The sequence below is a fragment of the Clinocottus analis genome, unplaced genomic scaffold (genome assembly GCF_023055335.1).
Source record: "Clinocottus analis isolate CAN_PGR_092001 unplaced genomic scaffold, fCliAna1.0.p SCAF_14, whole genome shotgun sequence".
In the NCBI taxonomy this organism is placed as follows: domain Eukaryota; kingdom Metazoa; phylum Chordata; class Actinopteri; order Perciformes; family Cottidae; genus Clinocottus; species Clinocottus analis.
The window spans coordinates 5,827,483-5,841,087 of record NW_027175865.1 but is presented as its reverse complement, the minus strand read 5'-3'; the positions used below and the strand labels follow the sequence as shown (position 1 = coordinate 5,841,087).

Sequence of the window (13,605 nt, the reverse complement as noted above, 5' to 3'; positions counted from 1 at the left end):
TTTTTCTTTTCCTAAAACTTTTCCCCCTGACAAGTCAAAGGGCGTGTACCTGGAAGAGTCAGATGGAGCAGTGGGAAACGTGGACGAGCGCGGCTGCAACTCGCAGGAAAAGGGAGCGAAAGTGTATCAAAACAGTTTTACTTTTGTTTTTATTGGAATTATCTTTGTCTCATGTGCCAGCCGGTTCACGTCATGTGTGATTAGCACAGTTTCACGCCAACTTTGTGGCTTTGGAGGCTTCATCAGCGGGGACGAGGAGACGAGGCGGGCGGGTTTTATTTCATCTGTGAGGCTCGGTGGCTTTCCAAAGTATTTCACTTATTAAGTGAAGACGCAGAAAAACACGTTGAAGCTGGATCTATGATCTTACAGCACATTTTAGGAAAGATGTTTTCAAATCATTGTTTTTAACAAATCTGCGTGTCTCATAGATGTGTCACAAATACAACATGCACGTATGTTTTGCACCAACAAAAGCAACAAACATGACCTACACCCCTGTTTTCAACTATAAAGAGACTTTGATTTTGTCTGTTGGAGGGCTGAGCTGTTCCCATCTGACACTTTTTGAGAAATATGAGCGTAAAAAGAATCTTGGGTGAAAATACTAAAGCCAGTGTGGGGGGCAAAAGTGCTGCAAGAGGTAAAGCAGTCTTGCCAGAATCTTAAGATTTAAAAAAAAAACATTTCAATACATTTAAATGAAGCCTCACTACTGCTAAGGGAGATCCAGGCATGTCTGGGAAAGCTCTTGACAGCCCACTAACATGACTTGCCCACACAAACAGTACACACACCTTCACTGATGGACATCCTGCTCTCATTGTCTCTCAGTTTAACGCCGCTGACTCTGGGCCGCTCCTCCCACACTGGCACCTGAGCATGTGTAATTTGGATACAAAGGTCACATTGTGTTATCTGTCGAAAGATCTGCGTTTTTAAAATGAGCGAGGAGCACCGTCACTCATTTACAGAATTAAAGCGGGCGTGCAGGCTATTAAACTGCTGGGGAGCTAGCCAGCACACATAACTCCACTGTGGACATCAGAATGGAGACAAAGTGACCCTGTAACACCAATAATTAATAGTTAAACAAGGACAATGCAAATGAAACTACAGAGCTTCATATGTCCCAAACACAATGGGGTGTATTTGGTCCACACATTACACAGTCCACTGAGGCCTCAGGGACAGACAGTGACAGCCTTGACGGTTGGACAGGCGGCTTTGTACAGCTTTATGAAGCTCTATGGAACAAGATATGGTCTGGATGGTCTATTTGTGGCGGCAGTAACGCATATAGGATTACAGGGCCCTTAAATAAAGGCTGTAATACACTCCCTCGTGCTCAAATGTGGGTGCCTGGACATCATATAATGTGGTGAATGAATGACAGGAGACAGTGTCGGAGGCTGAGGGTTCAAGACAATGAAGCCTTTAATTCATAGTTCCCTGCATTCACAAGATGGTTAACTAAAGAGTTACACATGTGGCACTGGTGGGGTGATGAAAGCATTCGAATGCCTTTGATTTGACAGCTTCAATTGGGGTTCATTGGTGTTGCGCAATCTGCTCAAAGCCCACACTTGACAGACGAAGGCAGGCTCTCTACTGGCAGAAGCCTCCCTGTTTGCTCGCCAGCTTTCCAATGAGCTGCCAGAACTCGGAGAAATTCAGCTCCCCGTCGTTGTTTTCATCCAGCGAGCCCATGAGCTGCTCGATGGCCCCGGGATCGCTGGCGTTCTGCGGGTGATCGGAGAGAGGAAGAGACCCTGATCACAATGAGCTCACCTTGAGGTGCAACATCAACCAGCCTGCTCTGCAAAGACTGTCCTGCCACCTAATGGTGGAGTCTAGCAACAAATATAACTGAAGGTCAAAGTCATTTACAGTCACACCTCGTTTCCTGATGATGAAAGCAGTTATTGTGTTTGATGTTAAATTGTACCATATGTTGCACTTTCTGACTTCTATTTCTGATTATTTCCATTACACTTTCATAGAGGCACCCTCCAACATTACGCTCACATACATATTCGGTTAATCATGATCATCATCATCACAAGTTACTTTATTAAAAGTTTGCTCATCAAATATGATATTTGCTTGCTTCCCTTCCTTTTGTGCCACTATATTTTAAATACATTCTTTTCCACAGACAACTTCCAAGTTATGTTAATACATTACTGCACGTTGGACATCATATCATACTAAAATGTATATTTTATATTACATTTAATATGTAATGGGAAACGATAACTGGTTGATTGACATGAAATAATTAGCTTCAGCTGCGTCAGTATATATTGTTTTACATGCTGCAGCGGGAGACCTCATGATGACATGTCATGCACTAACAAACAGCGTAACATGGCACAAATACAGAGTGAGTAAGTACATTTTACATGATGATGAAGATGTTGATTCTTAAGAGACAGTATGTACAGCTAAGGATGAAGAGTCACATGTCTAATCAATATAACCACACGTGAATAACAGAGCAGTGCTACCGGAAGAGCCTGTAGACATGTAGCATCATAAACAGTGTCTTTGATATCTATCTGTAGTGTCAGATATAAAATTGATAGGAATCAGCAAGTAAAGTGGCTCAGAAGAACTCCTGAGATTTACCTTGACATAGTTGGGCAGCTGGGAGATCACCATGGTTTGGAATTCCTCTTTGCTCAGGGTGCTGGAGGACCCGTCTTTCCCAGCGTACGTCTTGAACTGGGTGACAATGGTGCAGATGGCAGCTTCCATGATGGTTTGTGCGGAGACCTGCAGAGCAAAGAGAGAAACGACGGCCTCAACAAACGCCTTTCACGGAAGGGATGAGTCCCATTGTGCTGAAAACCAGTGGCTGTGGTCACTCACCTTTGGAGTTGAGATGCTGGGTTATGTGTCACAGCTGGTACCCAGAGCCTTGTCCCTCCACTCTGACCATCACCTATATATACGCTTCATCCCCGCTCTCTGATGCACACATCAGCGGAAAACACTCAACCTGCCCTCTTCTCCCCCATCCAGCGGGCTGGCCTTATCTCTGCCTAATTTCCACTCAAATTTGCACACAGACACACACACACACACACACAAATAAAAAAGAAAGCCTGCCACTCTGTCATATGAAGGGCAAATTTGTACTGATGATAGCACAAAACCTCTCTGCAGTCTGTTTGCAGAGTAAGGATCTCTGTCAGGCCGTTTTAATCAAGTGGCTGAATCATGCATGCCTAAGCAGTTATTAGTTTATACAAAACATGACTCCAATGATATGGCATTCAGGAAAACACATGTTGGTCTCATGTGGAACTCTTTCCAATTACAGGAGTCGACGTGTGTGGAAGAGACATGAATGGTGACTTTGATTTGATTGCATTTTCAGGATGATGGATGATGGTGTGAAGATCCCTGCATGCAGTGTTTTCATACGGTTTTTTTTTCTTTGGAACCAGCTCCAGAAGAAATCCTGGAGATAAAAAGCCGACAGAAACGTGTGTATGGCGACTTGTAGGATTACAGGAATGTCCATCTTTCTGTCTGCGGCTTCACACTGACTGATTGTTCTTCCTTATTGCTTACATTCTCGTTCTCGTATCAGGTCAGTGACTCACCGGTTGGTTCATGTATCACGCACAGGCTCAGAGAAAGTATTTAATCTAGATGTAAATATTTTAGTTCGACATCATAGCTGCTATAAAAGATGCCTGTCATGCCAACACTTCCACTTTCTGTCAGAGAGTGAGTCAGACAGAAAGCCGCACATGGGTATCATTGTACAGTGAAGTCAAAACAACCTGTTCTGAAGCGAGGAGTGTATCATGTGATGATCTAATGTCTGCATGTAATACATGAATTAACTCAAGCTTTTCAATAAAGACAAACTACATTTAATGGTGAACATTTTATTGAACTTAACACTGACTTCCTTGAAGAGGACATAACTGATGAACAAATACAAAAAAAATGGCCAAATTTTTCAATACATTTGTCCAAGGATCAATTACATGCATCTGAGCGAGTGAGCATTAAGTCGTCCCACAAAGACAGAAATACTCCTCAAATATTGATTAAACGTTTATAAATGTGATTTGTTTAATGATTCATCTGTTGAAATTGAGCCTTCTCCCAATAGCTTTGGTCTAAAAAAAAGTTTTAAATAAAATTGTTCCAGAGAACTTTGAACAAAAACACCTTCCACACTTGATGTGTGAACCCTGTGACATTCAGTCTGTCCTAAACAGCAGTCAAATTTCAAGCTGTGTAAACTTGTTTTCTTCTTTACCTTGCAGAAGCAAATTAAACCTAGACCTTGAAGATATTATTATTAATAATAAAGGCACATAAGCAGTAGCTGGCAAACTAAATATTTGGGGAAAAAAAAAAGCAAACCACTTCTCCATTTCCACATCCAGCGTGTATGGCCCGGGTCAAAGTCTCTCGAAAGAAGGAGAAGAGTTTCAGTGTACTGACAGAATAAATAAACATGAAACACTCCAAAGCTTCTCTCAATCACTGAAACATGAGAACCAACAATCACAATCTGTCGACTTTAACTTCACATCCACCTAAAGGGGGTCGAATAGGACTACCTGATAAAACACAAAACCAAAAGAATAACTCAAAGAACTAGCCAACAATGGGGAGCAGGTCTGCAATACTTAGGGACTTTGCTTCATCTTTTTTTTTAACCTTTGGCCTGGCTCATTTAAAGTAGTTTACACATTTTTGCTTTTTCATTTTTAACTAATTACTTGAGAGAAAAAGGGATAATAAAATATTTACCGGTTTGGTTGCCAATCTCATTTAAGGTGTAGTAACTCTTTTGCTCTGGGATACCCAGTATATGCAGATCATGTGTTAGCGGTCCCCACGGCTACATTACAACACTACTGAAGATAACAATTTTTCTAAAAAAACATGAGAAAAAAAAAAAGATTTTGCTGTAAATGTGAATGTTTCTGAAAAGCACTAACGTGTTTTAGCACTCCTATTGATTTAGCTAGTCTCACTTTGTCTTATTGCTTTTCTTTTTCAAGCAGCTCTGACATTTCCCAAACCAGTTCCCATGGTTGTTCAGCACAAATACAGTCAACTGACAGTTGGGAGTTGGGGGTTGAGAAGTCTGTCACATCTAGATGCCAAACGCTGAGGGCTCTCAAACAGCACTCTGTGTGCGTTTGCCCAGATCTACTAAAGAGCTGCTGACGCAAAACCAGTCGAACCTGATCCGGTTCTTATCTCCGAGAGAAATCCCTCGGCATTTGTCTTAACCTGCTCCGAGAAACGGCAGGTTGAGTTCACACAGTCAAATGACCGAGGAGTAATGCAACATCAACACTCATGTACCATATGAATGATCTGAATCTATTTAACCATTGCGCAACAGAATCCTCTGTGCAAATCCCATCTGCTTAAAGCCCTGTTTTTTTGTGTCTGTTCTAAATATTATCAATTGGAATTTACATGGTGAACTGCAACATGCACTACATATTAAGAAAACACTATTGAGCACATGAAAAAAACCACACAACACATTACTGAAGGACCTTGCATGAGGCGGCATGACCTGACAGAGGTAGGTAATGACAGCTCAGTCCAAGTCTAGCTTATAATCAAAAGACTCAGAGGGACATGTATGAGAGGCACGACCACTCTGTGCCAGAAGCTACTACAATTACAGCTCTGAAGAGAAGAATGTAGGCAAGAAATGTCATATAAAACCACCATTTGTGCTGTATCCTATAGGGTTTTATTTCCCTCCTTTTCCAGCCATGTCCATTTAAACTGCGGCTGCAAACTTCCACAGGGCCTCTCGTTCAAACTCCTCCATCTCCCGCTCCAGGGAGTCGTCGTCCTTGTGTCCGCCCTCCTCCAAAACGTCCACCATGTCCTCCAGAATGTCCGCCACGTCCTCAACAAAGTCACTGAAGAGAACCCTGTCGTGGATGAACCCGCCGTCCTCGAAGAACTCCGCCGTCAGCTTCCTGATCCTGTCTTTGCTCTCGGACGAGGATCCTTCGAGCTTGCTCAGGTAGCCCTCCAGCAGTTCCTCAAACTCGGGCAGCTCCACCGAGTAGAGCCCCTCTTTGCTGGCGCAGTCCTCCACGGAGCTGCAGCCCAGCTGGGGCCGGACGTTGCGTCTGAGCTTCTGCTCTTGGTCCCTCCAGAAGTCGTTGTGTTTGTACTGGTGGGGCTGACGGGGCTGCTGGTGGTGATGATGCTGGTCGTGGGAGTTCTTACCAGGCCGGCTGTGCCACGGCTTCTCCTTCCTCCTGTCCTCTCTGTCCACTCTGCGCTCGTCCTTCTTCCTCTCCCACTCGTCCTGGTGTTTCCTCCACGCCTCTTTGTGAGAGTTCTGCTTCGGAGACTTCCACTCCTTCTCTTTCTTCTCTTCTTTGTCTCTCCATCCTCCCTCTTTGCTGTGCTTCCACTCCTTCTTGACCTCTTTCTTCCAGTGGTCCCGCTCATTGTTTTTGCCCTTGTTCCCTTTCCATTTGGACTCTTGCGGCTTCTTCTTCCCCCACCTCTCAACTTGTTCAGAAAGCTTCTTCTGGATCTCCTCCAAACTATCCCTCACGCGTTTCCTGTCGCCGCCATCTTTCTTCATCCCTTGCAGTCTCTTCTTGCTCTCCTCCAGAAGAACTTTCTGCCTCTGGAGTTCTTCCTTCAGCATTCCTCCTTCTTTATTTGTGTCCTTCCTGCTCTCCAGTCCAGCAGCTTCCTCCTTACTCTGACCATCCTTGGCACCCGACTGAGGGCCAGAGCTTGAGGTAGCAGGGAGCCTTTCTTGATTGGCTGTAAAGAATACAAGATATCAAAGTTATGATAAGTTTGGTAGTTAGTTAAATTAGAAAGGTCAAACGATCAGCACTCTTCGCCGGAATCCATTCTATATCACGGTACTGTGCATTGTCGTTTTAATACATAATTAAATAATCATATTGCAGCACAGATGTCATCCAATATGATTCACTTCTTGTTTGTCACATCCTAAAAAATGTAAAAAAAAATTCTCCTTGTGGATTAATAAAGTAATTTTCATTTCATCCTACCTGAGAGCTGGCTGAGTTCGGTCACTCTGGACCTCAGAGTCTCCAGCTCTTTCTTCAGCTCAGGCAGAGATAACAGCTCCTCCTTCAGCTTGACGTTTTCCTTTTCCAGGTCTGCCTCACCCTTTTCATCACCGCTTGCTGCGACGGCTTTCAGCGCTGAGTCCAGTTCTTCTTTCTGAGCCTGAAGAATAAAAATAAATGAGGATGTTCCCAATGCAGAAGTGTCCCTGTCAGAGTCCGATCTTAGGACAATAGTCTATAATGTTTGTAGAAAACATACTGTGTGTGCATTGCAGTGCATTACAACATCATGAAAGGGTCAAATGACATCATTAACATCAGTGTAACTGGTATACTGACCTGTAGTTGAGCCTCCAGCTGAGCGATCTGCTGGTTTTCCTGTGTCAGTTTATCCAATAGCTCTTTCATATCCTGTGGATCGCTGCTAAGCCAGTCCTGGATCGAAAATCATTGGCAAATGAATAAAAAACATTTTGAAATAATTCTGTCTTAAGCCTGTGTCTTCTAGGTTTTAAGACTCAAGTTTTCTTAAATACTACAATGTAGACACAAAACAGTGAGAGATGGCAGGAACAAACCTGGTTTTGTTCTCCATCACTGAGTTCAGAGGCGTCAAAGTCACCTGTCAGATAAGAAAACAACACATCTTTCACACATGTCGCACAACAGGAACTCTTGACACACAGCTGACCAGCTGTCTCACAACCGCAACAGATGCTTCTGTTGTGAAGTGCACTTTATGAGCACAGGGACTACTTGTCCACAAAAACGCTTCATTAAAAATTAAAAGAGCAGTGTGAGATATTTAGCCTAACCAAGCAAATTGCCAGGAGTTTCCTCAACTGCTGCATCATAAACACCCAGTCAGTCCTTTTAAATCGTGATGACAAGTGTTATTGTACAATTCAGAGGGTGTTTTATCTGCCATTTTTTGCTGCTACTGCATGAAGTGTCAGGCCAGATAAGTGCTTGGACAAGCTACTGAGCATTAGCCAGCTAGTCTCAGTACTGTTGACATAGTACAGCTTAGTCAGCAAGATCTAAAAACAGACATCCATCTACTGCAGACAGCTGCCAATACATGTGCTTATGTAATTCGTAGTGGCAATGTGAAATTACCAAATGTTTAATATGTAACTTATGAATGTAATTCATGGACAACATTTACAATAAACCTCAGTTGCAAACATGTGCACAGTTCCTAAGATAAAAGGAGATTTAATTGTTCATAAATGTCATAAGCATGGTTTCAATCTTACTGCTAACGATGGTAACTGTGCCTCGTACTGTATCCGACTATGAAAAGCAGAAGCAGGCCAGCAGGCTTTGTGATGTGCTAGAGGAACTCACCTGAGAGGAAGAGGGAACCTAAGAAGAGCAGGATCAGAGAACCCACAATGCATTTGTTCAAGGAGAACCATGGCTTTTCATCCTTTTTCTCTGCCAGCTTAAACTCCACTTCCTCTTCGTCGTCTTCCTCATCGGACGTTCTTGTCCTTGGGGACTCGAAGGAAGGGGCATTCCTCCTCCTCAGTCCATCATCAAAGCTGCACGTGTCGCCCAATTCAAAAGTGCTGGATTGTTCTACAGGAGGGAGAATAAATGAGAGGAAAAAGACATGCCGGACATGAAACACAGCAGAGGGTCGCACATTTCATAATGCCTTCTTGAGAAAGATGATGGTACGGAGCCTGAAGTCAAACCACAAGTATTCAAATGTGGTCCTGTTTCACTTTAACAAATCATTTCAACATCTGTGGCGACAAAAGTGTCGGAATCAAAATGTCCATAATTATCCCCTGGCAAAATGCCTCACACAAGATACCAAAGCATAAGTGAAAACATGAACTGTATAACTTTACGGTGTGTAAACAGTTTGTACACAACAAAGACAGATAAGTCGGTGCTGCTCGAGGAAATGGATGACATCTTCTCTCTAAATTACAAAGGCAGTAATTTCATGCATGGGGGTTTCTTCATTTTCTCAGCGGGGTTTACGCCTCCCTGTCATACTGATGAATCGTTTTCCAGATGCTTGCCTGACACAGATAAGACACATGTTATCCAAATCTTCTCCAAAAAGATTCTCATTTTCTGTTTCCACCGACTGGTGCTAATTGCAACCACTTACTTTGCTCCGGGCTGTGTATCCAGCGAGGCGCAAGACTTCCCTGGGGCATGTGTTGTGGTTGGTTTATGGTAACATAACAAAGTTTGACTGCCGTCTGTAGGGGCAGCTAAACGAGGGAAGAGACATTTTGTCTTTTAACTTAAGTATATATGTTAAGGAGAAATCAGTGTGAATGTATCCTGTTTTCTTTTAGAACAGTGGTTCCCATCCTATTTTTGTCTGGAGATAAGTGCTTTTTCTATATCTCATTGTTTCATTTGAAGTATTTTTTGAAGCTGATATTGATTACTAACGACCTACCTCTAAGTGATCTCCAGTTACACTGCCTGATTTGATGCATAGATCATCATACATATCCCTGTAGATTTATCATATACCTTCTTTTTCTTCTTCTTCTTGCTGTTGTTCTTCTTCTTCCTGTTCTCTCTCATACTGGGTCACTGTCTCAGGCGGCTCCATCGCCTCCATTTCCACAGCCGCCTCCTCCTCCTCTTCCTCTGCCTTTACTGAACCAACAGTTTCTGGTGCAGGACGATCATTGATGGGACTCTCTGTCACCAGGCTCTCTGGAACTTGGCTCGGTTGCTCAGTACTCTCTGGAGCGACGCTGATATCGGCATCAACAAGAGAGGGAGCATCCGTGGCTGTAAGGGTTTCTGTGGAGACGTTGAACTCCGGTTCAGCAGCGAAGACAGGACTCGGCCCAATGTCAGCAGACGTGTCAAGCATTTGTTCTGTAGCAGCGTGGATCTCAGTCAGAGGAGGAGTGGAGCAGGACTCCTCAGACTCCTCTGTCAGGAGATCCACGACAGTAATATCAAGCAGAGCCCCCAAATCTATGTTGGTGACAAAGGGTGTGGCTCCGAGGTGCTCATTGTCACTCGGTGAGCTGGTTACGATGTCATGGATGATGGGAGGCTGACTCTCCAGCTCCAAGTCTGGAGGATCGAGAAGTTTGGGTGGGAGGGGACTCATCCTGGTTGGACTAGACGGGATGGCACCCTCACTGGACTCTGGAGAGCTCTCTTGACACACCTAGACATGGAGGGAGTAAGGACAAGAAGTTGCCTGTTAATACTTTTTTGATATCATCTTTTTTGTGACCTTTATTGCAATCACCGTGTTTTTTTGAGATGAAGTGCTACGATTTAGTTTTTTAGCGCATCCATTTTCCCTCAGTCTGCATTGTCTCCAGTACTTCTCTATCGTTTAATGACTTCCTTTGTTGCCCGGAGTGACGTTTTCAGGAGGTCTCTACTTCTCAAATTAATATTGAGAGTAGACATTGACATAGCAAGACTGAGGCAGTTGTACAACTGAAAACCCATCACACTCTACTGAGGCTATACAGTGCACCTCCACTGCTCATATGACACATTTCACCCTGTGTGGTTCTTCAACACAGGTGCAAAAAGGCTAACTGTGGAAGGAACTGATAGATTGTGAGGAACTAGCAACTTAGTTGGGTTATATAAAGTTGATGTTACAGATCTGAAAAGCACTTATGCTGGAAATGAATACTGTCACATTGTCTGTACAATTTTTTGGTTTAAATCACCATAAAAATGTACCATATCTGGCGTTTACAATATAAATATGCTGTGTGGGGATTTTGACATTGCTTAATGGTCTAATTTATGCCTTGACTGGTTTATTGCATAGTGTATTGCGTACCAACCTGATGGCCTTCTTCAGACAGGACAGTTTCTACTGGAATGTCGCTTGCAGCAGCTCCTGAAACAACATTCACACAATGTCAACACTAAAATAACAAACCAAAGAATAGGTTTGAAAGCAGCGTATTTCTGCCTCAAATGTTGATTTAGGTCACAACCCTAGCCAGCAGCCAGAGATCTTGACTCGTCAATACCTGTCACATCCTCAGAGAGACTCGGGACGTCACCCAGGCTCTCAGTGCCGTCATCTACTGGCCCGACAGTCTCAACAGCAGCCTCCTGTGGAGCCAGACAATACAGGGAGATCAAGCTTTCGACAAACTTTTACATTAACACCTAAATACTGACTTTGACATCTACCGTAACCCCTAAACAGGGGGATGCACAGCATAATGCAATTACTATACATATATACCATATACATTGTTTTGGCCTTAATGCCTTATGTCTTAACTCTCTGGAGACTGAGGTCATTTTCTCAATATTACATCATTTCTTAAATTCACTTTTGCATATGAGACATACTCATGTGTTTCATCAGAGTTTGCAGAACTATTTCAGCTCTCTATATAACACGGCACCATTGTCATTAGGCACAAGTGTAAAGAGAAAACTGGAATCCTTGATTTTAGAAATTCTTCACATGTCTTGTGAAAACATAACTTTACTCATGTGGCTGAACTGTTTTGGTGGTTGAAATTGGTTTACCAAAAGGTCAGACATGCACACTACTTGCACACAGAGATAAAATACATTTGCCACACATGTATCATTGTGGACATGCCATATTTTTAAATGAACGTGGATTCGTGAGAAAAGAAAAATAACTATCCTTCAAATTATTAGCCAGGCATTCCAGAGCTTCACGTTTTAATTTTTCCCGAGTCATACCTCGGGGGAGAGGAGGGTCCAGCTGTTGGTCGAGGAGCCGGTGCTGCCTGTGCTGCTGCTGTGGTCAGACATCGCCCCCTTCAGGCTCAACTTGGCACCGCACGGTGCAGACTCAGCTTTAGGATTTTCTGCAGACGACGACAGAAACAACGTGTCTCAACTGACTGAACATGCCAGATGCATTCCCTGCACATGCCTTGTGGGAATTAACATCATCCAGATGTAATAGTCCTGACTACGTGTGTTGATGTCGGTATAGGCAAATAGTCAAAGTTATAAGTATATGCACAGTTATGGACATGGAAATACACACAAAATGGCAAAGTGTGTCTTATTATGCGTCATATTTTGATGGCGAGCACGCAATTTGTAGTCTAAGAGGACATAATTATGCAATAACGTGACAGTTTGGCACCTTATTCACCGCGCAAAGACCATACTGTCGTTGATACAAGTTATGTAACGCTGTGTTGGCGTCCATAATATACTGCTGCGCAGTTTAAGAAAAGGGTTCAGTTAGAAGAAATAGAGATCTCCCGACTGTTTTCATCGCCGCTGCTATTTCCAGCCAACCATTCATTCAGATCCCCCCATCAAGTCAATCTGCGAGGCTGTTAAATTACCAAAAATGGTCAAATCCCAGCCACGATCAGCTCTTTAATCCAGACACGAGCACACAACGGTTAATACTCACGCGTCGACAACACTATGTGCGATAAGCTTCTGTTGAGCACGTATGGGAAACACAATACGAGGGGCTATAACTTTCGTAGAAACCGAATTCGGGGTTCACACAAAATGGTAAACAAAGGATGAACATTCCCACTCCTACTCTTCCGCGTTCTTAGGCCCCGCTGTTCGCGAGCGCTCCACACAACCTGCTCGGCCTTCACAGATTAAACACAAAGAAAACGTTTTATTTACCCAACTTGTTTACACCTCAGTCGCTTGCTGTATTTTTCCCCCCTTGAAAACGTTTTGTTTCTTAGTATGAACAACGCTCCTCTCTTCCCATGAACTTGGGAACTTTGGGAATTCCAAGCTGCGTCACGTCGCCACAGGCACCTTTCGTCCAATGGGATTTCAGCAGGGAGTGCGGAGATCCCGCCCCTTGACCAAGGCTGGACCAATCGGAGAGAAGAGTGATGTCGGTATAACGACGCACAGCCCAGCTTGATTGACTTCCGCAGGTGAAAGTGGCAGGTGATGAGCACAGATCCTTGCCCTGAGTTTTAATAATACAACTTCATGTGTGAACCCATCCTTCAAGATGCATGCGTGTGCATCTATATATATGCAGAGGGGACCAGCCGCACACTGACACGTCTGCAAAGCTATATTTGAACTGCGGTACTTACCAGAGTGGAAAACCCTTCTACTCCCATTGCTCCAGTTTAGCTATCAATTTCATCATCTTGCTCCTGTTTTCTCCAAATATACAGTCTGTAAAGTGTTTAGTCTGTAAAAGCCACATTTTGTAAAACTATAAGTGGAAGTAAAAAGTAAGAGCATGGCCACTAATTATGAGATATTGTATTAGCATGATGCATTAATGTGTAAGCAGAATTTTACATCTGGCTATCTCATCAGTGACATGCAATTAAGTTATATCCCTTGTGATGTCATTACAGTCGTAGACTGTCTACTTTGATGATTTTTTTTAGTGTTATTTTAAAAATAAGCTTTTATTTCTTATGCGTATAGTTTATGCTTAAGGATAAACAAGCATGTATTAAAATATGCCATAGATTTATATTTCTCTCTGTTTCACATCTTTTGTGTGTAGATCATGGTAGATGAATTAAGAAATATGATTAATATATTATTTTGA

General features: G+C 43.1%; 2 protein-coding genes across 5 annotated transcripts; both read right to left on the bottom strand.

The window, feature by feature from the left end:
• Window positions 1–1,514: 1,514 nt before the first annotated feature.
• Window positions 1,515–2,986, bottom strand: s100a11 (S100 calcium binding protein A11). The gene is given in 5 exon segments (XM_068576190.1): window positions 1,515–1,743; window positions 2,632–2,778; window positions 2,875–2,895; window positions 2,898–2,950; window positions 2,953–2,986. Coding segments are annotated over 5 exon segments (390 nt in total). The 3' UTR covers window positions 1,515–1,608.
• Window positions 2,987–3,889: 903 nt separating this feature from the next.
• pbxip1a (pre-B-cell leukemia homeobox interacting protein 1a) lies at window positions 3,890–12,791 on the bottom strand. 4 transcript variants are annotated; one of them, XM_068575694.1, is made up of 10 exons: window positions 12,699–12,791; window positions 11,775–11,902; window positions 11,078–11,162; window positions 10,886–10,941; window positions 9,585–10,242; window positions 8,427–8,660; window positions 7,655–7,698; window positions 7,416–7,511; window positions 7,056–7,236; window positions 3,890–6,798 (listed from the first exon to the last, which is right to left on the bottom strand). In XM_068575694.1, exons 2-10 carry the CDS (start codon window positions 11,844–11,846, stop codon window positions 5,783–5,785), a joined length of 2,442 nt encoding a protein of 813 aa, XP_068431795.1. In that variant the 5' UTR covers window positions 11,847–11,902; window positions 12,699–12,791; the 3' UTR covers window positions 3,890–5,782. The 4 variants fall into 4 exon arrangements, with proteins under 4 accessions (XP_068431795.1, XP_068431796.1, XP_068431797.1 ...); XM_068575695.1 differs by having other exon boundaries at window positions 12,704–12,791; XM_068575696.1 differs by lacking the exon at window positions 12,699–12,791 and adding an exon at window positions 12,469–12,592.
• Between the last annotated feature and the right edge of the window lie 814 nt (window positions 12,792–13,605).